General features: G+C 46.1%; 1 protein-coding gene across 9 annotated transcripts in view; it reads right to left on the bottom strand.

Moving 5' to 3' along the window:
- Window positions 1-447: 447 nt before the first annotated feature.
- The window catches only part of ADGRG1 (adhesion G protein-coupled receptor G1), a 73,304-nt gene continuing 53,350 nt past the window's right edge, over window positions 448-20,401 (bottom strand). For all 9 annotated transcript variants that reach the window (XM_027857929.1, XM_027857932.1, XM_027857931.1 and 6 more), the window contains 13 exons: window positions 16,152-16,247; window positions 14,384-14,812; window positions 13,421-13,553; window positions 11,676-11,817; window positions 11,128-11,259; window positions 10,201-10,317; window positions 9,577-9,622; window positions 8,331-8,434; window positions 8,121-8,239; window positions 6,797-7,065; window positions 5,060-5,168; window positions 4,361-4,629; window positions 448-2,498 (listed from right to left, as the gene is read on the bottom strand). In XM_027857929.1, coding sequence (XP_027713730.1) covers window positions 2,371-2,498; window positions 4,361-4,629; window positions 5,060-5,168; window positions 6,797-7,065; window positions 8,121-8,239; window positions 8,331-8,434; window positions 9,577-9,622; window positions 10,201-10,317; window positions 11,128-11,259; window positions 11,676-11,817; window positions 13,421-13,553; window positions 14,384-14,812; window positions 16,152-16,247 — 2,093 coding nt within the window. In that variant the 3' untranslated portion in view covers window positions 448-2,370. The remainder of the gene's footprint in view (window positions 2,499-4,360; window positions 4,630-5,059; window positions 5,169-6,796; window positions 7,066-8,120; window positions 8,240-8,330; window positions 8,435-9,576; window positions 9,623-10,200; window positions 10,318-11,127; window positions 11,260-11,675; window positions 11,818-13,420; window positions 13,554-14,383; window positions 14,813-16,151; window positions 16,248-20,401) is intronic.

Below are 20,401 nucleotides of genomic sequence, written 5' to 3'. Positions count from 1 at the left end.
CATGTGGATCCTTTTCTGTTTTTTATGATCTCTTTGGGATACAGACCACTAGGTCTGTATTGCTGGATCAAAAGATATGCACAGTTTTATAGCCCTTTGGGTATAGTTCCAAATTGCTCTCTAGAATGGTTGGATCAGTTCACAACTCCACCAACAATGCATTAGTGTACCAGTTTTCTTACATCTTCAACATTTATCATTTCCTTTTCTGTCATATTAGCTGATCTGATACATATGAGGTGGTTTTAATTTGCATTTGCATTTCTCTAATCAATAGTGATTTAATCAGTATTTAATTTAGTGATTTAAAGCACTTTTTCATATGACTATAGATAACTTTAATTTCTTCATTTGAAAACTGTTCATATCCTTTGACTGTCATTTGGGGGATGACTTGTATTCTTATAAATTTGACTCAGTTCTCTGTATATTTGAGAAATGAGGCCTTCATCAGAAACACTTGCTATAAAAAATGTTTCCCATCTTTCTGCTTTCTTTTTAATCTTGGTTGCATTGATTTTGTTGACACAAATATATTTCAAAACCAATAAGATATGTCATAAATCTGTTGCCGCCTCCATCTTATCCCAATTTTCTAGATCCAACATAGGGTTGGGATCTCCTCCATTGCTTCTCCTGCTATGTGGTTAATGAAGGGCTAACCCCAGCATCCTGCCTGACTGCACTATGTTTTCCATCATGGCATCTACCTAGTTAGAGCTGGGATTTGGTAGGGGAGACAGAGTAGTTTCAGAGGCATCTGGGAAGGTAGACAACACAGATATCCTCTAATAAGCCAACATTAGAGGAAAGAGCGCATTTGATCAAAACCACAGACTATGTACAATATTAAAAATATATACAACAAGCACAGTGCATAACAGCTACTAAAAAAGGTTATCCCAAGAAGGTGGACTGACTGGAGATGGGAGGAATGGGAGGTTGCCTCTGGGGGAGATGAGGCTGGAGACCACAACTCCCTAATCCTAACTGTTCCTGGGGGCTCAGAAGGGAGATTTGGTCTTGTGAAAAGGCAGTATAGTATAGAAAAGATCAAAGATGGAGACCTCACTTTGTGACCTTGTATACATCACAGCCCCTCTCTGCACCTCAGTTTCTCCAGTTGTAAAATGAGAGGGTTAGACTACATGATCTCTAAGGGCCCTTTCCAATTCTGATGTTCTTTGGTCTCCAAATTATGGCAAGTAGATAGCCAGTTCTCCCCCAATCTCTCCCTCTCTCTCCCCTACTCACCCACCCACTACTTCCCATGGAACATTTTGGTTTTCCCTCACATTAGAACAATGGATGAAAATGAGAAGGGTGATGGCTGGAATTTGAGCTAAGAACTATTCATTTCAAAGTTGGGGGAAGAGCCCAGGGAAAGATGCTCTATAACCCTATGCTGTTGGGGGAGAGGGCAGAAGATTGTAGGAGCTTTCTACATCAATCAATATCTGACCACTGACTGCCATTTCTGCCCCTGAACCCTGAGGACTGGCCCAGGCCAGGAGAAACTGGTATCACTCCTGTGGCAGGGGGAAGATGGAATGAGTTGGGACCTGAGAAGTCACCCCAGTCCTGGGTCATGGTTGATTTGGAGAAATCCATGACCTTAGCTGCTCCAAGCTTAATGGGATTCTTCTACCTGGGAAGAATTCCCATCTAAAAATTCCATGACAAATATTTGATCACTGACCTTCCACTTGAACACTTCCATTGATAGGGAATATACTAGCTCATTCTATTCTATGTTGGGGTAACTCTAGTTAATTGATAGAATGTTTTTTCCCACATGTTGAGCTGAAATCTGAAACAACCTCAGAAAAAAGTAGTTCAGTCTAGGAGATTTACATAGAACCAATGTTTTGGTTCCTCCTGAGAATGGACCAGAGGATGTTCTTTGTGGGATCTCCAGGCTAAAGCTGAACCAAGATTAAGTTGGGATATCTGAAGCTCAGTTTCAAGCTTTAGCCTCATTGTGGGATGACAAATGTCAGAGTCAAGAAAGTGTCCCATTTCTCTTCTCCTATCACTCCATTCAAGCCTATTAGCACCTCTTCCCTCACCCCAACACCAGAGATGACTTTCATTCCTTAGGACGCCTCACATGCTTCTCCTCTTCTTTATAGTCATCATAGTAGGGACCAGAGAAAGCCCCCTCCCCAACTACTTTGTTCCACTAGACTGGAGCCCCCAGCCCCAGAACATTTATCAAGACTGTGAAGAAGTCCAGTCAGACAGACTGAGAAAGTCCACACATAAGCCAAGGGCTATGAGGGGTGGGAGGAGGAGGAAAGAGGGACAAGGGAAAACTGGTTTTCTCCTCTTCTCTTCACTCTGGAGTGGGCAGGCACAACCCCTTAGTGCCTAGATGCGGCTGCCAGAGGTGGTCCCAGAATTGATGGGTAACTTGATGCTGTCCGAGGTGCTCTTCAGAGGGGAAGGGCCCCTGGCCTGGAGTTTCATTGACCAGTACCAGAGGAAGATCAGGAAGCCTGAGGAGGGGGAGAGACAGAGACAGTGAGTGGGGGGGGGTCACCTATCCAAACCTACCCTTCCCTTCAAGGCCCAACCCTAATGTCACTTACCTATGGGTCCTAATGCCTCTATAGACCAGTCTGACAGCTCTGGCTCTTACCTGTTTTCCTCTTCCACAGAGCTGCTATTGACAGTCTGAACTATACAATTCTCCATTTAATCATTTGCTATATTATGTGGTTATTGAGTTCTTTTGTGTGTGAGTCAGATGTTTTTCACTACCCTGGCAGGTCTTCAATAGAAAGGACTAGTGTAGTGGAAAGAACCCTGGGTTGAGGGTCAGGAGACATGGGTTTAAATCCTGGCTTGACAACTTCTACCTGTGTGACCTTAGGCAAAATCATGTCCCCTTTGAATTTCCTCATCTATGAAATGAGAGGTCGGACTGGATGACCTCTAAAGTTCATTCCATGACTATGTCTTTTCTGTATCTCCCACAGCATCCCCTAGGGCCAGGACTAGAGTAGATGTTACTTATCATCTGGCTATAAGATGCTTTTCTAGATGCCCCCAACTATTGGTACTTCTCTCCTTTTAAAAACTTTTGTTCAGTTGTGTTTGACTCTTCCTGACCTCATTTGGAGTTTCTTGGCAGAGATACTAGAGTGGTTTGTCATTTCCTTCTCCAGCTCATTTTACAGGTTTAGAAACTGAGGCAAACTGGCTTAAATGACTTGCCCAGGGTCACACAGCTAGTAAATGTCTGAGGCCAGATCTGAACTCAGGAAGATAAAGTCTTCCAAACTCAGACTGGCACTCTATCCACTGTGCCATTTAGCTGCCAAATTACTTGGTTTATTTGTCTGTTTGACAGCTAGGTGGTGCAGTGGATAGAATGCTGTATTTAGTGTCAGAAGGCCTGAGTTCAAATCTCATCTCAGATGCTTACTGGTTATGTGCCCCAGGGCAAATCAGTACATCAGTTTCCCCTTCTGTAAAATGGGATTAATGATGACAGCTATGTTCCAGGGTTGTGGTGAGGATTAAACAAGTATTTTGCCAGTCTTGAGGAGCTATATAAAAGTTAGCTATTACATATTTTATGTTCATCTGCATGCACATTGTAACCCACCCCCCCCCAACTCCAGTGGATTAGAAGCTCTTTAAATTCAAGGACAATTTTCTTCCTTTTTTTTTGTCTTTGTATCCCCAGTGCCTGGAACATAGGAGGAGCTTAATAATTACTTGTTGACTGACTAATAGGGAAATGACTGCCCATGCATGATCAATCTCCTATTGCTGCCTTCTTGATGGGTGGGGGAGGGGCTGGAGGGAGGGAGAGAATCTGAAACTCAAAATTTTTTAAAAACAAATGTTAAAAAATAATTATTTTTTTAAAAACTGAAAAGAAAAAAAAACTTGTTGATTCATAGAATCCTAGATTTAGAGCTAGGAGTGACCTTAGAGATTATTGAATCTAACCAGACCCCCACATTTTACAGATGAGGAAACTTAAAACAAGAGAGGGTAAGTCCCTTGTCCAAGGTTACACAGCTAGTCAGGATTTGAACCCGGGTCTTTCTCACTCTAATTCTAGTGTTCTCTCCATTGTGCCCCACTACCAGCAATGTCACAGGGAAGAGAGAAGGGTCAGAAGACTTATATGTCTGGCACATTAAAAGACCTTAGAGGTCACCTAGTCTGGCATCTCATCTGATTATTCTCTCCTGGTGTTGGACGGAGGCATTGGACACAACAAAAAGGATGGGGGCCCCTAGAGGTTGGGAAGGAAACAGCAAGGGGGCAGGAGCCCCTTGCTACTCTTCCCTTAGGTCTAGTTGGCCCTGGGGAGAAGGGACAGAGGAGGGCCCATACTCACCTTGGAAGGAAGTGATGATGCTGAAGAGATAAAGCACAACCAACTGGAGGATGCCGGAGGTGAAGGCAAAAAAGACCAAAGCCCAAGGGATGCCCAGGACCAGGCTTAGACCTAGCAGGGTAAGGGCATGCTGCCACTTCTGGCCACGTTGGTTCAGCCGCAGGATCTGCACTGTCATGGTGCCCAGCATCACAGCGTTAAACAGAAACACCAGGCAGAAATAGCCCAGGTTCATGATGTAGCTGACAATAGGGTCCCTGATCCAGCACCTGTAGGAGGTCCAAGGGTCAGGAGGGGAGGAGGCAAGAAAGGCAAGAAAACTGAGACTAAGAGCCTACCTTGGGGAAAAAAGCTCAGAACTAGGAGTTAGGGGACCTGAAGTCAAGTCCTAGACCTGCCACTAACTAGTTACATGAAGGGGAGAGATAGACCTGGAGCTTCTACCACTCTCACAAAAGGGCAGACAGGAGCCAGAAGGAAGGTTCTGGGTGTTTAAAAGAGTAGAAAGAGGGATGCTGGTAATAGGAGATGGGTGAAAAAATGAAGCCCGATGCAACTAACTGACAGGTTGGGCAGAGAGACAGAGACATATTTAATTAGCTGTGGACATGAAGATAAGGTAAAAAAGCTTCAAGGATGGGGATTAGAACTAGATGGTCCCCTGAATTCTCTGCTTTCTCCCACACCATCCACACATACATGGAAGGATAGATGGCATCTTCAGATGACTTCTGGACGGTGAGGATGATAGAGCCATAGTTCTCCCCATCCACCAATGCTGTCACTGTCACCAAAAAGATAGGGAGCCCTGGAGAGAAAACATACCAGGATTACATCCAATCCAGACAGAGCCAACTCTTTTCTCTCCCACCTCTCTCCCCTTGCTCTACCCAGCTCTTACTACGTGGCAACCACTGAGAGCAATGTGTGGTGTTACTGAGGAAGGTAGGGAAGAGGAACCTGTCTGGGAGCCCATCAAACCTTGACCCACTTGCACAAATATTTTGATTTAATCAGGAAAGGATTATTTGGTTTCTTAAAGGCAGTGGTAGTAAGATTAAGAGAGAACATGAAATAAAACATCTTTAAGACTGAAATTTTAGGAGGATTCCTTAGAAATATACCCTGCCATTTCCCTGAACTTCATCCATCCCAAGGAAGACAGAAGGTACCAGGTGAGATAGACTAAAAGTGACTTCGAGAAGAGGCCACTAGCCTAGGTCAATGAAGGGAAAGGTCGAAGAGCATAGATGGAGGTGTAAGGGACTTAATCCCTTCACTTTTATTGATGAGTAAACTGAGTTTCAGGGAAATTTCATGACTTCTCCAAGGTCATGCAGGTAGCAAGAGACAGAAGAAGGATTTGAACCCAGGTATCATGGGTGGTGCAGTGAACTGAGCGCTGGCCCTGGAGTCAGGAGGACCTGAGTTCAAATCTGGCCTCAGGCACTTACTAGCTGTGTGACCCTGGGCAAGTCACTTCACCCTGTTTGCCTCAGTTTCCTCATCCGTAACCCAAGCTGGAGAAGGAAATGGCAAACCACTCCAGTATCTGTGCCAAGAAAACCCCAAATGGGGTCACAAAGAACCAGACAATGACTGAAATGACCAATAACAATCATGGAATGTACCATCCATGTTTGGCTAACTGCAAAAATAGTGCTATTATAGAAAGAGACAGGAAGGCATTTCAGGGCACGGGGAGGTTAAAGTGAATTCAGTCCAGACATCTTGAGTTTGAGGTAATGGTGAGATATTCACATGGAAATGTTGAGCAGGCAGTTGGAAGTGTGAGTTAAGAGCTCAGTGAAGTTGGACTGGAGATACGGTATTGGGATTTATTCATACAGAGGGCAGAGGGAAGAAGTTCACCCAGGCAGGGACTGAGGGGAGAAAAGAGGAGCAAAGACAGTGACTTGGGTGGTAGATACTCATGGTGTGGAGTCAGGGAGAAAGAAGACAAAGCAGAAAAAGGGGGGAGTCAGATTGTATCTCCCCCAGCACCTAGCCCAGGGCTCTGTATACAGAAGGCATGTAACATTTGTTGAGTGAATGATATAGTTGACATCTATATAACACTATAATTTACCAAGTGCTTTCCCTGCAATATTTCAAAATGAATGGTTGGATGGATAAAAGAATGAATGGATAGATGAACAGAACAGAACACAATAGTACTATCATGAGAGTCCAGGAAGGAAGGCATTTCAGGATGGAAGGGGTATACCACAGTACACATTACTTGGCATCAATACATCAAATATAAGCCCTCTCTCCAGGGTCTAAATGACATTTTCCTGCCCCACAATACCCCACTCAACCTTTTCCATCTCCACCTGCCTGCCCCAGGATCCTCCACCTGATCTCTTCCACTTCTACCTGCATTGGGATTCCCCAACCTGACCTCCTGCCTCCAGGCCCAGCCCGCCTGCTCACCCCAGCCCACAAGGCACAGCTTGACCAGGTAGCCATGGACGTAAGTGCTGAAGACTTCCACAACCAGCCGGTAGAGGTTATAGCCTTCAATGGCCATCCAAGTGAGGCAGGCCAGCAGAGAGAAGTGCAGAAAGATGGCGCTGGCCCGGCAGCCCATCTCATTCTCCAGGAGAGCCATGGGTTCGCTGAGTAGAAAGCTCAGGTCCAGGAAGAGGACAGAGAGCAAGAGGTTCATGTGGACTTTGATAGTGTAATCTCTCTGCTTTCTCCTGAACGAAACACCAAACCATAGGATTTAATGGTATAAAGAGGCCTGAGGGGCTAGGTGCTCTAACCTCCTTACCTTGCAGAGAAAGAAACTGAAGACCAGAGGGGAAATTCCTTCATCCACTGTCATATAGGTACCAAGGAACAGAACTAGGGTTCACACCCAGCTACTCCAAAGCTGGCATCCTTGCCACCGCAGGGATTGGCAGTGAGCAGAATGGTGGATTTCAAGTCAGAAGACCTTGGTTTGCATCCCAGCTCTGCTAGGTCCGTGCTGGGAGACAGTAGGTAAGGCCTCTCTGGCTTCAGTTTCTCCCTTCGCAAACTAACAGGGTCGGACTAAATAATCTGTGAGGGCCTTTCCAGATCTAAGATCCTGCGATCTGCCTGGGGTCAGCCCTAGGTCCAAGGTCTGGGATATCTGGAAAGCTCCCTGGGGTTTGTGAGCACGCCTCCTCCAGGCAGCCTCCTCCAGGCATTTGTGTCTGAGGTAGTGGAGTACAGTAGAAACAGCTCAAGTTAGAGTGCTGAACTCGGGGACACTGGACCTGAGTTCAAATCCCGCTGCTACTTACTGACTGTGTGACCTTGAGTAACTCACTTAACTCGGCCTTCCTTTCCTCATCTGTAAAAGGAGGGGTTGGAGTGGATTACTTCTAAGGTTCCCTTCATGTCTAGATCTTACCCGACTTCTAATTTTGTGACTTCAACTAACTAATTGGCATGTAGGTGACAGGTAAATTAAAGGAGATGACAACATGGCTCCTTTAAGTAACTAACTTTCCCAGGACTTTCTAGATAGAATTCAGTTTACAAAAACCCAATATGCATGCCACTTCCCAGGAACATGGAAGTAGCCGTCTCCACTGCTGGTTATTCTAGGCTCTGAGATCAAGGTCAATTACAAAATGGTAGAAGGTGACTTGCTATCTTTGTGAGTATGTGGATTCTTGAACTTTAGAGGGCCACCAACCACAAATGCTGCCAGGGATGACCCTCCTTTCCTCTTTGCCCCCATACTCCCACCCTCTCCTCCAGAGGCCAAGCTGATCTATACCGAGAGAAGAGGTAGATGGCAATGGTCAGGACACAAGCCAAGGCCGAGATGATGCAACCAACATAGGAAAGGAGAGTGAGATAGTGCTTGTGGATGACGTCAATCTCCATGGAAGAGGCCTGTGGCAGGAAAGAAGCGTCATGATGAGCCCAGCTGGACATCCGAGAGATGCTTGGGAAGGGGCGGCGTGGGGCATGTACCATCACTCACCATCAGTATGGCAAAGTAAGTCAGATGGTTGCAGAAGCAGGATGTGTTGGTTTCCCCCACCTTTGTCGTGCAGCCAGAATCACTCCAACTCCCTGGGCTTCCACCTGAGGAAAGATCGTAAGGCCCCAAGCAGATGAGCTCCAACTCTTCGTAGGAGACCTAAATCTAGGGTCCTAATCCTCATGTGTTCCCCCTTGGCACAGATGAACACAGGGAAGACAGACTTGGTGATGAACTATTCAGTGTTAATTTGTTAGCTCTGTGTCTTCACTCCAGTCAAGAAAACCAGTTGGAGAATAGCAGAAGGGTTCTCCTGTTCTGATTAGCTCTGGGGATGTGCCATAAAGCATCTCAAGTTAATGATGGGCAGTTTGGGGCAGACTAAGCCTGTACTCCCTCCTACCACCTCCAAAAGTCAGGTTCACATCCTTAAATAAACCAACCTGGTTCTATTCTCCTGAAGCTTATCCCAAACCTTCCAGAAACTCCCAGAAACACCCAATCCACCCTACTTGAAGATTCTTCATGCCTTCCTATTCTCTCCCCACTCCCACTGTAGACTCAGTCTGGGCCCCCTCTAAAGGGAACAATTTCCCTAATTTCATTAATCACTTTTAGGTTTTGAACTAAAATTTCTGAGTTCTAGCTTCCAGTCTGAGTCTTCTCCATTCCCTTCTTGGGTCCCATCTCTGCTTGGCCTACATTTCTCCAGTTCAACACCAGCTATTCTCACTCCCAGTTCAGAATCCTTATTCCACGTACCTCATGAGCAAGCAGTGTGGTTCAGTGGAAAATGGCTGGATTTGGAGCCCCAGGGCTTGGATTCAGATCCTAACTCTGTCCTCTAGTATAGTATAGTATATAGTACAGTTTTTGTCTTGAAGACATGAGAAAGATAAAACTGGATACCTCCCTGTATTGATGGTACCTTCTCCTGCCTCCAGCACAGATTAGCTGTGAGACATTGGGTACATCACTTAACCTTTCTGGGCCTTGGTTTCCTTATCTGTAAGATGATTGGTCTAGATGGCCTCTAAGATCTCTTCCAACAACTTCCAGATCTCTGATCCAATAGTTTTTTTTTTTTACCTCTTGGCTGAATCCTATCCATCTCCCTCTTTCAAACCCAGATCAAAAATTTCCAGGTCTCTGCTCACCCCAGTTACTTCAGTCTTCTAAAAAAACTCAATAACCAGGGATTAACCTAATGCTGAGAAGTCGCCTGGTTCAATCTCTCCATACTTACGTTCAGGGTTCTCCTCCCAGAACACACACTGTAGAGTCACATTCTCCTGTAAAAACCAAGAAGGGATGGATTTGTTACTCCCAGCTCTCCCTGTAGCTCAGGGGATTAGGGGAGGGAAGGCAGGTGTGAATCTCAGAATAATTTAATTCTAGGCCTTCATGTACAGACAGACTTATCTTTCTGGATAGAATTATTAACTGTTTAATTCAATCAAAATGCAGCAATTTCACAGGCTCAGATAAGCTGGAGCAAGAAAGAAACTGGGGCAGGGGAATGAGAGGTGCAAAGGAAAACAATGACCAATGGGTCCTTCTTGGCTTCATCACTGACTGGTTGGGTGACTCTCAGTAAGTCACTTCCCTTCACTGAGCCTGAATTTTCTCCACTTTGGAATGAGGAGCTTGGATGAGATGATATCTAACATTCTTTCTATCTCCAAATCCTACTCATTCATCCATCCATCCACCCATTCACTCATTCATATTTATGACAAGACATCCTGAATCTCAAGCACTTCCCTGGTCCACTGAGGAGAGAAAGGATCGACTTTAAAGCAGGGAGACCAGATGGACCCCACCCCCTAGGACCACCCCACCCCCTCCAAGTGAAGCTTCTTCTACTCACGGGCTGTGGCTGGTGCCAGAAGGTAAGGACCACAGGTTCCTGAAGATTGGACACCTTGGTGTTCTGTACCACAATGCCCAGGACTTTTCCCCCAAGGACTTGGCTGGAGTTTTTATCCTGAAGACATAGGGAACATAAAACTTGCTACCTCTCTCTACTGATGGTGTCTTATCCTGTGTCTGTTAGTGACCAGCTGTGTGACCTTGGACAAATCACTTAACTTTTTTGGGCCTCAGTTTCCTCATCTGTAAAATGGGGAGGTTGGTCTGGCTGGACTCTAATGTTATGATATCATTCTTGCATCAATCCTCCCACTCATTGCCCTATTGAATGGGCCTGGGAGATCTTACAGTAAAACTAAGAAAATGGCCGGACTTATTTTCTGAAGCCCCCTGCCAAATGTGCCTCCCCTTTGCCCTGCTCTACTTCTGGAGTGTCTCTTTCCTCCTCTACCCACCCTACTTGCACAGCCTTCATGCCCTCCTGTTCTCCCCCCACTCCCACTATCTACATCTGCTCTCCTGTGAATGGGGGAGGTCCTACGCCACTACAAGACCCCTCCCAGGGTGAGTTGCATTTGAAGCTCAACCTCTTACTGTGGAATGAAAGATGGCATTCCCATAAAGGAATTGTAGGCATTGGAGAAGCGGTAGTGGTGATGGGTCATGGTGCTTCTTAGGGTCAAAACCTTTTTTGGTGTCCCAAGTCACTGAATAGGTGGCCCCCTATCCTGCCTATGGGTAAAACTGGCTCTAATTGAGAGTCGAGGGTGTTATAAGGAAAATGCTATGGAAATGTGAGTTACGTTATTATGATTCATCCAATTTTAGCCCTCTGCTTCCCTTGTTCACCTCCCCCACCACACTTATATGAACTGCTTTTCCCTCCCAGGAAGGGAGAAGCGGGACAGCCACCCGGCCAGGGTACCTGGAACAGGGCCTGGCTGCTAAAATCCATGAGAAGGAGCCTCTTGTCGGCCTCTCCTCTCCTGCCTTTGGCCTTTTCGAAGAGGGCAGTGGGCAGCTTCACAGAGTACTCTTGCACTGTGCTCTGGGCCATCTGCAAAATCCAAGGGATGGTCATCAGAGGAATTCTGGGCCCACCTGGGCCCAGAGGCATGGGAGGTACAAAGGACCAAGAACCCCAATGGACATGAAGGGTGATGGGACCAAGAAACCAAGACCTCTGTCTCTCAAAGATAGACACCCTCTCCCCCAGAACTATAACCTTTAGACAGTTGTTCCATGAATACCCTGCCCCACCATGGGCCATATGACTGTGGCTGGCCCACTATAGAGTCCATTCTGAACTTAGCACTGGCACCATGACAGTCAGCTGACTTTTGCTGACCTAGGTTCCTTCCCTCATCTGTCTTGGGACCAATTCCTGGTTCTAGACTTTGGTGGTCAGTTTTTTCCTTTTCCTCCCCTCCCCCTTTCCCTCTCCTTTCCACCTCTCACTGCCCAGATACTGACCTTCACTTTGGAATGGATGTGCAGATCCTTAACTCCTGGCCTCAGTTTCCACACAGTAGCATTGATCCTCTCCTCCTCAAAGGAAGCCTTATCCCCTTTGAAGTGTACGCCCACCAACTTTGACTCTAAGCTCTGGAGATGCCTAGAGAGAAAGAAGAGAAAACAGAGCCCCCCCAGTCACTGAAGTCTTGGTGTTATGGAAAGAGCATGGGGTTTTATGATCAGAGGACCTGGGTTCAGGTCCTGCATCTGACCCTAAATAGCTGTGAGAACCTGGGAAAGTCACCTAACTTCTCTGAGACTCAGTTTCCATGTGTATCTGACCAAGATGTTGTGAGGAGAGAGCTTTGTGAACCTTCAAGAACTATCAATTGTGCTTATTTCTATTATAGAGGGAGAGGGATAAGAGGACAGATGAGAGAGAGAGAGAGAGAGAGTGGAAGGGAGGTACAGGAGGGGAGAAAGGAAGGAAGAAATAATTGGAGGAACAGGAAAGAAAGGAAGACAAAACCTGGAGGAAGACACGAGAGAGAAGTAACAGGAGAACAGATGTGGGAGGGAAAGCAGGATCAACCAATATTAATTATTAATTAATTAATTAATAATTAATAAAGCATCTACTATGTGCTAAGTCTGGGGAAACAAAAAAGGCAAAAGTAGTTCCTGCCCTCAAGGAGCTCACAATCTAATAAGGAAGACAATAAACAAACAAAAAAAAAGTGCCAACAAGCTACATACAAGATAAATAGAAATAATCAACCAGGGAAAGGCACTGGAGTTAAGAGGGGTCGGGGGAGGCTTCCTATAGGAGGTGGCATTTTAGTTGGGACTTAAAGGAAGCCAGGGAGATCAGGAGGCTGGGCTGAAGAGGAGTAAAAGTGTCCTGGGAGAGGAGGAGAAAATTTGGGTTTCAAATCTACCTCTGTCTCTAACTCTTAGTATGACCTTGGGCAAGTCACTCTTGTGCCTCAGGTTCTTCCTCTAAAAAAAGGTCTTTAACCTTTTTTTTTTTATTGATAATTGTATTCGGCATAATTGGCTTCCTTTCTAATCCTGTGTGTTTTGTTTTATGCCTTTAAAAACATTATTTTGAGAAGGGCTCCAGAGGCACCACCAGTCTGCCCCAGAAGTCCAGAACACACAAGAAGGGGGGAAGAGCCCTTGTGCTGAAAGAAGAAATGAGATGTTCTCTAAATTCTGTTCTTTGACCTGACTGTGGGGAGGAAGCTTAATTTCACAAAACTTTAGAAGCCAGTTAGTGGTTGCCTGATATAGCCTTGCTCAGGTCTGCAGTGGACAAGGGACTTGCTGAGGGTCTCAGTCAACAAGGGGCAGTCCTGGGTCCTTCTTCCAGGTCCACAGCTCTTTTCACACAACCACAGAACTCTCTGACAAAGTGGAAAGAGGGTTGGGAGGCTTCAAGAAGTAGTGAGCTCCCTGACCTTAGAGGTATTTAAGTGGAGGCCACATGGTCACTTGCCAGGTGGGGGTGTCTTTTCACACATGGGTTGGACCAGGTCTCTGCCAAATCTAAAATTGTGTGATTCTAGGAAATATGATTCAAAGCTTCCTCATTTTTTCCTTTCATCCCCTTCCTTCCATCCCACCCCTTTGGAAGCCTGTGGCTAGAGACCTCCCAAGGCCAGCCTATGGGCCCCATGGTTCTCCCTATCCAACTCCTCTGGAGCAGTGTCCCTGAACCCTGACACTGTTGGACAGCAGCAGGAAGGCCCTGAAGTACTCACTGGCTGACCGAGGTAGGTGATAGCTTCCTGCCAACCTTTCCAGGACTCAAGAGCATGCTAAGTGACTGTAGTTCCCGTTTCAGGTCACACATGTCAACCGACCCATTGTGGGAAGAGGCGTCACCAGGAGGGTCTAGGGAGGGCAAAGGAGGGTCACAGTTAAGATGGGCTCCATCACCCCCATTCTACCTGCTCCCCCCCCAAGCAGGGCAGGACTGCTTCCACCAGCTTGGCCAAGATGGCCAGTTCTCTTAGATGCTGAGGACCTTAAATGAAACTCATATCCCACCACCTTCAATCGAATAGTCTCATGCATCAATCAATGTTTATTAAGCACTTACTATGTGCCAGGCACTGTGCTAAGCACTGGGAATACAAAGAGAGGCAAAAGACAGTCCCTGCCCTCAAGGACCTCACAATCTAATGAATTAGATTGTAATCTAGTTTCCCTCTGGGCCCAAACAGGCCCAGCTCAGGGGTCACCTCCTCCATGAAACCTTCTCTGATCCCCTGGTTCAAGTGACTTCTCCCTTCTCAAATTTCTCATAGCACTCCATCTGGACCTCTCCTTTGCATTTGCCTTCCCGCCTTCATAAGGTAGTTTTTTGTGTAAATGCCTTCCTCATTTGCCTGAATGCTTTCCTCATTGTGTAAGTGTCCTCTTCCTTCTCCATTAGATTAGAATTTCCTTGAGGGGAGGGCCTTGTGTCATCTATCTTTGTACCCCCAAATACAAAGCACCGATCCTTGTACAATGACCCAGTACTCAGCCTAAGATAGGTGAGACCCCAGGGGGGAGCCCTGGAAGAATTTACCTTCTCTTGTCTCTACCTGGATAATTCTATCCATCTCAGCCCAGATGCAGGGCTGGGAACAGGAAGAGGAGAAACAGAATGGATGGAGAGTGATCAAGAGTGAAAACTCCCCAACCCCTCCAGATCTGCGCCCACCTCCCATCATTACCATGGAAGTGGAAGGCATATCGATGGCTATTGAGAAGACTGGTGTTCTGTGGTTTTCTCCATGAGCTGTAGGAAGGGTTGAGCAGGAAGGGCTCCTGCACGGGGTTGGCCGCCTCGACATGGCTGAAGCATAGGAATTCACGGGCCTGGTCACTCAGCTCATAAGTAGTCTTCCCATAAGTGAGTTGGAGCTTCTCGGCATTTGGAAGCCAGTAGAGGCAGAAATGGTATGGCCCCCGGGGCATAGGAAACTCCCAGGACTGACGGGCTTCTTTGGCAGGAAATGGGGCCTTGATTGTTAGGACATTTTCTGTGTTCTCGATGACAATGTGGTGCGAGTGGCCTTGAATGTAGTTCAGTCTGCTCGAATGTGTCTGATTCCTTTGCCCACAGAACTTGAATTCGTCTTTGTGGTTACTGCCTCGGGTCCCTATGGCACAGAAGAAGAAGCAGATATATCATGAAGCTCAGCATGGTTGTGGCTCGGGGAAAAGTTCAGCATAGCTAGAGTTCCCCTCTTTCCACCCAGGAAAGTAGTGTGAGATCCAGGCCCTGTATCTTAAATGAATGAATGAATGAATAAAATGAAATGAAATGAGAGGATTTGAATCCATGACTTCTAAAGTTCCTTCCAGCTGCAGATCCTATGGACTTCCCTTTCCCTTGGGCCTCACCATCCTGACTTCCTAAGCCTTCCCCTCCCAAACCCCACTATTCCATGATCTCTCTTGAGTGGGTATGATGGTCAACCTCATAGACTTTTTAGCACCCTAAGGGACCTTAGAGCATCAGGCTTATCATCTTCCTATAACACCCTTACTTAAAGATTTTTCCAAACGGTGTAAGACCCTTTATAAATTACTTTTTGGGCCTCAGTTTCCTAATCTGTAAAATGGAGAAGGAAGAAGAAAGAAGAGAGAGCATCAGATAAGGTGAATCTAGCAAGTATTTATTAAGTATCTACTATGGAGGGACCATGGCATTGTGGCTAGATTGACAGCTTTGGAGTCAAGACTGCTTGTGTTCAAATCCCATCTCCGCCACTTGCTACCTTTGTGACTTTGGGCAAACACTTAACCTCCCTGGGCCTCAGTTTCCTCCTCCGTAAAATTAGGGGTTTGGGCTTGATGGCCCCTGAAATTCTTTCTAGCTCCAGGATCTTGTTTCCAGGAGTCCCTTAGGGCTCTAAAAAGTCTGAGGTTGACTGTCGTATCTACTCAACACAGGTCGTGGAATAGTGAGGGTTGGGAGGGGGAGACTTGGGAAGTCAGGGTGGTGAGGCCCTCGGGAAAGAGAGGCCCATGAGATCTGGAGCTGGCAGGAACTTCAGAGGTCATGGAGTCAAATCCTCTCATTTCATTTTATTTATTCATTTGTTCATTCCTTCATTTACTAAAACATTTATTTTAAATACTCATTTAAAAATTTTGAGTTCCAAATTCTCTGCCTCCCTCTGTCCTCTCCCTCACCCACTGAGAAAGTAAGAAAACTAGAAGGGCTATAGAGATTGTCTCTTCCAACACCCTCATTTTACAGATAGGGAAATTGAGGGCCAGAGAGAGGAGCTATTCTCCTAAGATTACACTGGGGATCGGTGGGAGAGCCAGCACTTCTGACTAACTCTAATCTAGAATACTTCCTCCTGTGCCATATTTTTTTGTGCTGGGTAGAGTTGCCAATACCAACGGAAAGACGTCGATTCTGGACAGTGCACTTGGGGAGGGTCCATCTGGGGAAGGGATACTCAGGGAAGAGGAAGGACACAATACCTTGGAGGAGGAAGCACAGACACATATGGAAAGCCACTGCCCTAGGAAATGTCTGGGCCTCCATTTTCTTCATCAGTATCACAGGGAGGTCACCACCTGAAAAAAAAGTCAAGATCAGCATCAGCCTTCATCCTGGTATTTTTTTTCTTTTCTGGGCCATGGAATCAGGAAGACCTTTGTTGTAATCCCACCTCATAAACTTCCTAGTGGGTGACCCTGGGCAAGTCACTTAACCTCTAGTGGCCTCAGTTCCCTCATCTGTAAAATGGGGATAACCATAGCGCCTATCTCACAGGGCTGTTTTGAGGACCAAGAAAGGGATAATATATGTAAACCAGGTGATGGCCGATGTTGTTGTTTGTCCTTTGTTCTTGAAGAGGACTGTGACATCTGGGAGGTGATGTCATGACAAGCAAGTGCATAGGATTTAAGTGAGGCAGGGCTGTACAAAGTCACCAGCCTCACTCTCTCCTCCAGAGCCATCTGAGTCCAGTGGCAAGACACAGATCAGGACTGCTGGACATGGTCCCAGAAGATGGACAGATGGCTGATGTAGCATGGCTATGTTCTGAGTGCAAGGCTGTAGAGGTTTTGTTTTGTTTTTTTTTTTTTAAAAAAAAAACATCAAGTCTGAGGATCTTCTCTGAGCTGTCAAAAGAAGCCATACAATCCTGGAGCAGAAGTAGATCTTAAAGATCACCAAGCCCAATCCGCTCCGTTTTGTAGATGAGGCAACCGAGGCATAGAGAGGGACATGTGACTTGCTCAGAAAGTCAGTGGCAGAACCAAGGCTACATCCCAGTTTGGTATATTTGTAGTCATGGTGGCGCTGCCACTCACTGAACTCAGATGAGTTATTTCCTCAGATTGGACCTATTCCCTCATCTCTCAAATGAGAAGGGTAGGTTGGATGGTACCTGTGGTGCCCTCTTATCCTGTGAGTCTCCTGAATTCCTTTCCAATGCCCTAGTCCACTAATGCTCACTGCCTTCCTAACCACCAGAAGCAGTTTCATATGTTCCCAGCCACTGAGGGGGTTTAGGGCTGAGGACAACTGCAAAGCCCAGAAACCCCTAGGGCAAGAGGAAAATAAAGGAGAATGAACAGTGAGGTCCCAAGGCTGGTACCTGTATGAGAGCAGATGTCACCTGGACAGTTCTTCCACCTTGTGCCACAAGGGGGAGCCATGGCTTATTAATTTCCCTCTCTTAGGTAGAAATGCCACATAACTTGTTTCATACCTATTACTTGGGCTGTGGTTAGGGTACCACCCTCCTTTAAATGGTCAGATTATCTTAGGTAATTTTTTGTACTGGGGCCCTTAGTAAGGATCTGGGGCTCTAGAGATGGAAGACACCTTAGGAATCTTCTACCCTAGCCCCTTCAATTAGCAAAGAAGGAAACCAAGACCCAAAGAGATTAGTGGACTTTACTCAAGCCAAGAATTGTCATAGCTGGAATCAGAACCTGGATGCATTGAGTTGACTGCCACTGCTCTTTCCATTGTATCATAAAGGATTTTGAAATAATAATGATAATAATAACAATAATAATAAATTTGCAAAGCACTTTACGTATGTTATCTCATTGGAGTCTCACAACAACCCAGCTCCATCCTTTGCATTACCTAGTGGTTCCAAGAAAACCCCAAATGGAAACAGGAAGACTCATCCTCCTGAGTTCAAATCTAGCCTCAGACTCTTACTAGCTGTGTGACCTTAGGTAGGTCATTTAACCCTGTTTGCCTCAGTTTCCTCATCTGTAAAGTGAGCTGGAGAAGGAAATGGCAAACCACTCCAGTATCTCTGCCAAGAAAACCCTGAATGGGGTCATGGAGAGTCGGACAGACTGAAACATTGAAACTGCAGCAATCCCACTCTAACCGGCCACTATCAGAAGGTCCTGAGAGTTTTAAGCATAAGCTCAACGTGAGTCAGTTGAGTGATGTTTTCCTGGGTTGTGTTAATAGAGGTGTGGTTTCCAAGAATGGGAAGGTGACTCCCACTCCACTCTGCTGCTATCAGGCCTCATGGGGGGAGTACTGTGCTTCTGGCACAGAAGTTTAAGAAGGACAGGGACAAACTAGAGAATGTCCAGAGGGATTGGACTAGTCTTGTTTAGTTGCAGAACTAGGAGCAACGGATGAAAGTGGAAAATTGGAAAATTTGAATTTGATGTCAGGAAAAATGTCCCAACAATTTTTGTTGAGTCATTTTTCAGTTGTGCTCAACTCTTCATGACCCCCATTTGGAGTTTTCTTGGCAAAGATGCTGGAGTGGAATTGCCGTTTCCTTCTCCAGCTCATTTTACAGATGAGGAAACTGAGGCAAACAAGATTAAGTGACTTGCCCAGGGTCACTTAGCTAGGAAGTGCCTGAAGCCAGATTTGAACTCAGGAAGTCATCTTCCTTGCTTCAGGCTGGTGTTCTAGCCACTGCGCCATCTAGCTGCCCCGAATGGAATGAGCTCCTTTGAAGGATGGTGAGTTCCCCCTCTTTGGAGAGCTTTAAGCTGAGGCTAGACAGTCACTTGTTAGGTACGTCATGGTGGGGATTCCTTTCAGGGAAGACTTGACCTTGATGATGGCTGAGCTCCCTCCCAGCTCTCAAATTCTGTGACTGATGACCCCAGGTCTTCATCCCTCTCTGGGCTTCACTTCTGACTCTACAATGCCCCCAAAACCTCTTCACCCTAGAGGCTCACTCCACCCCTGGACTCCACAGACTCTAAGCTCCCTCCAGCCCTGTGGCCTCTTTTTCTGATTGGCTGGTTGCCCACCCCCACCCTGACCCCAGACCCTCCGTTTGGAGGTGGGTCAGACTAGCTATAGCTTCATTTTTCTCCAGGCTGTATTCCCACCTTCAGGACTTTCTCTACAGTGCCCCCTACCCACCTCATCTCTTCTTTCCCCACTTTTTAGCTCCATTTTTTTCTTTTCTTTTTTTTTTTTTTAAGGGGAGGGAGTGTGGCCTAGACAAGATTCCTTTTTATCTCCCTTTTATGCAATGTCTTCTCTCTTTAGAATATAAGCTCTTTGAGGGCAGGGTTTATCTTTATTCTTGGATTTATATTCCCAGCATTTAGCACAGTGCCTGATACACAGTAAGCACTTAATAAATGTTTGTTGATTTGCTGGCTTCCATAGAGAGAAGGCTTTTTCTGGCAATAAACAATAGGCATTTATAAGAAGTCATGCTGTCTTCCTTCTCATCTTCTCTTTCACCTTGTACCCTCAGTAGCTGTTTATCTCATATATTGCTAGTTCTGGCTTTGGAAAGAAGAATTTAAAACTCCCCAAATGTCAGAGCTGGAAACGACCTTCAAACATGGAATGTCAGAGGGGAGGAGCCTTAGAAATGACCAAGTCCCTACATTCAACAGATGAGAAAATGGAGGCTCTGTTCTGACTCTATGATAGGACAGTGGTGAAAATCAAATGAGATAAAGGAAGGGAAGGCATTCTGGGAAGGTTTCAAGGTGCTGGATGAATGTAGGAGGGGATTGTTATAGGAATCCCTTCTCTGATACATTCTCCACATCACTGTCAAAATCTTCCTCCCTAGGCATGCATCTAATTCTACTGCTCAAAACCTTCCTGGTACCTCTAGGATTAACTATAAACTCTGGCTTCCACAGCCTCCACCAGGTGGCTCCAACCTACCTGTCCAGTGTCATTTCACATCCCTCTCTTTAGTCACTCTCTACTCCAGTGAAAATGGAAGCCTAGCTGTTTCCTGAATGGGTTGTAAATGCCATCTCCTACCTTCAGGAATTTGTGCAAGCTATGCCCCACATCTGGGAGGCACACCCTGCTCAACTTGGGTCAAGTGCCCCTTCCCTCCCCAGCCTTGTAGAGCCCTCTGTGACCTTCCCCAACCTGCTTTTTTAACTTTATTGCTCTATTTCCCCCACACTGTAGTCTTCATAAACATTATTCCACCTCTCCTGGCCATGTTTTTGCATTGGCTGTCCTACATGCCTGGAATGAACCAGGAAGAGGGAAAACCACCATCTCACGATTCAAAGGGTGACTTCTTTCCATTTGGACTTGGGCTCACAAAGTGACAGAAGGGGCTTCAGCTCATACAAGGTCAAAGCTGGCAGAGACCTTAGAATACACAATATCACAGCGGACCTAAAACAAAGAACGTCAGAGTATGAAGGGATCTTAGATCGGGGAATGTCAGAGCTGGGAAGGACCTTAGAACATAGAGTGTCAGAGATGGAGAGACCTTAGTACACAAAATGTC

This window comes from Vombatus ursinus, unplaced genomic scaffold, assembly GCF_900497805.2.
Source record: "Vombatus ursinus unplaced genomic scaffold, bare-nosed wombat genome assembly UNPS02012515.1, whole genome shotgun sequence".
NCBI lineage: Eukaryota > Metazoa > Chordata > Mammalia > Diprotodontia > Vombatidae > Vombatus > Vombatus ursinus.
The sequence above is the reverse complement of the archived record's forward strand: the minus strand, read 5'-3'. Positions and strand labels throughout refer to the sequence as shown.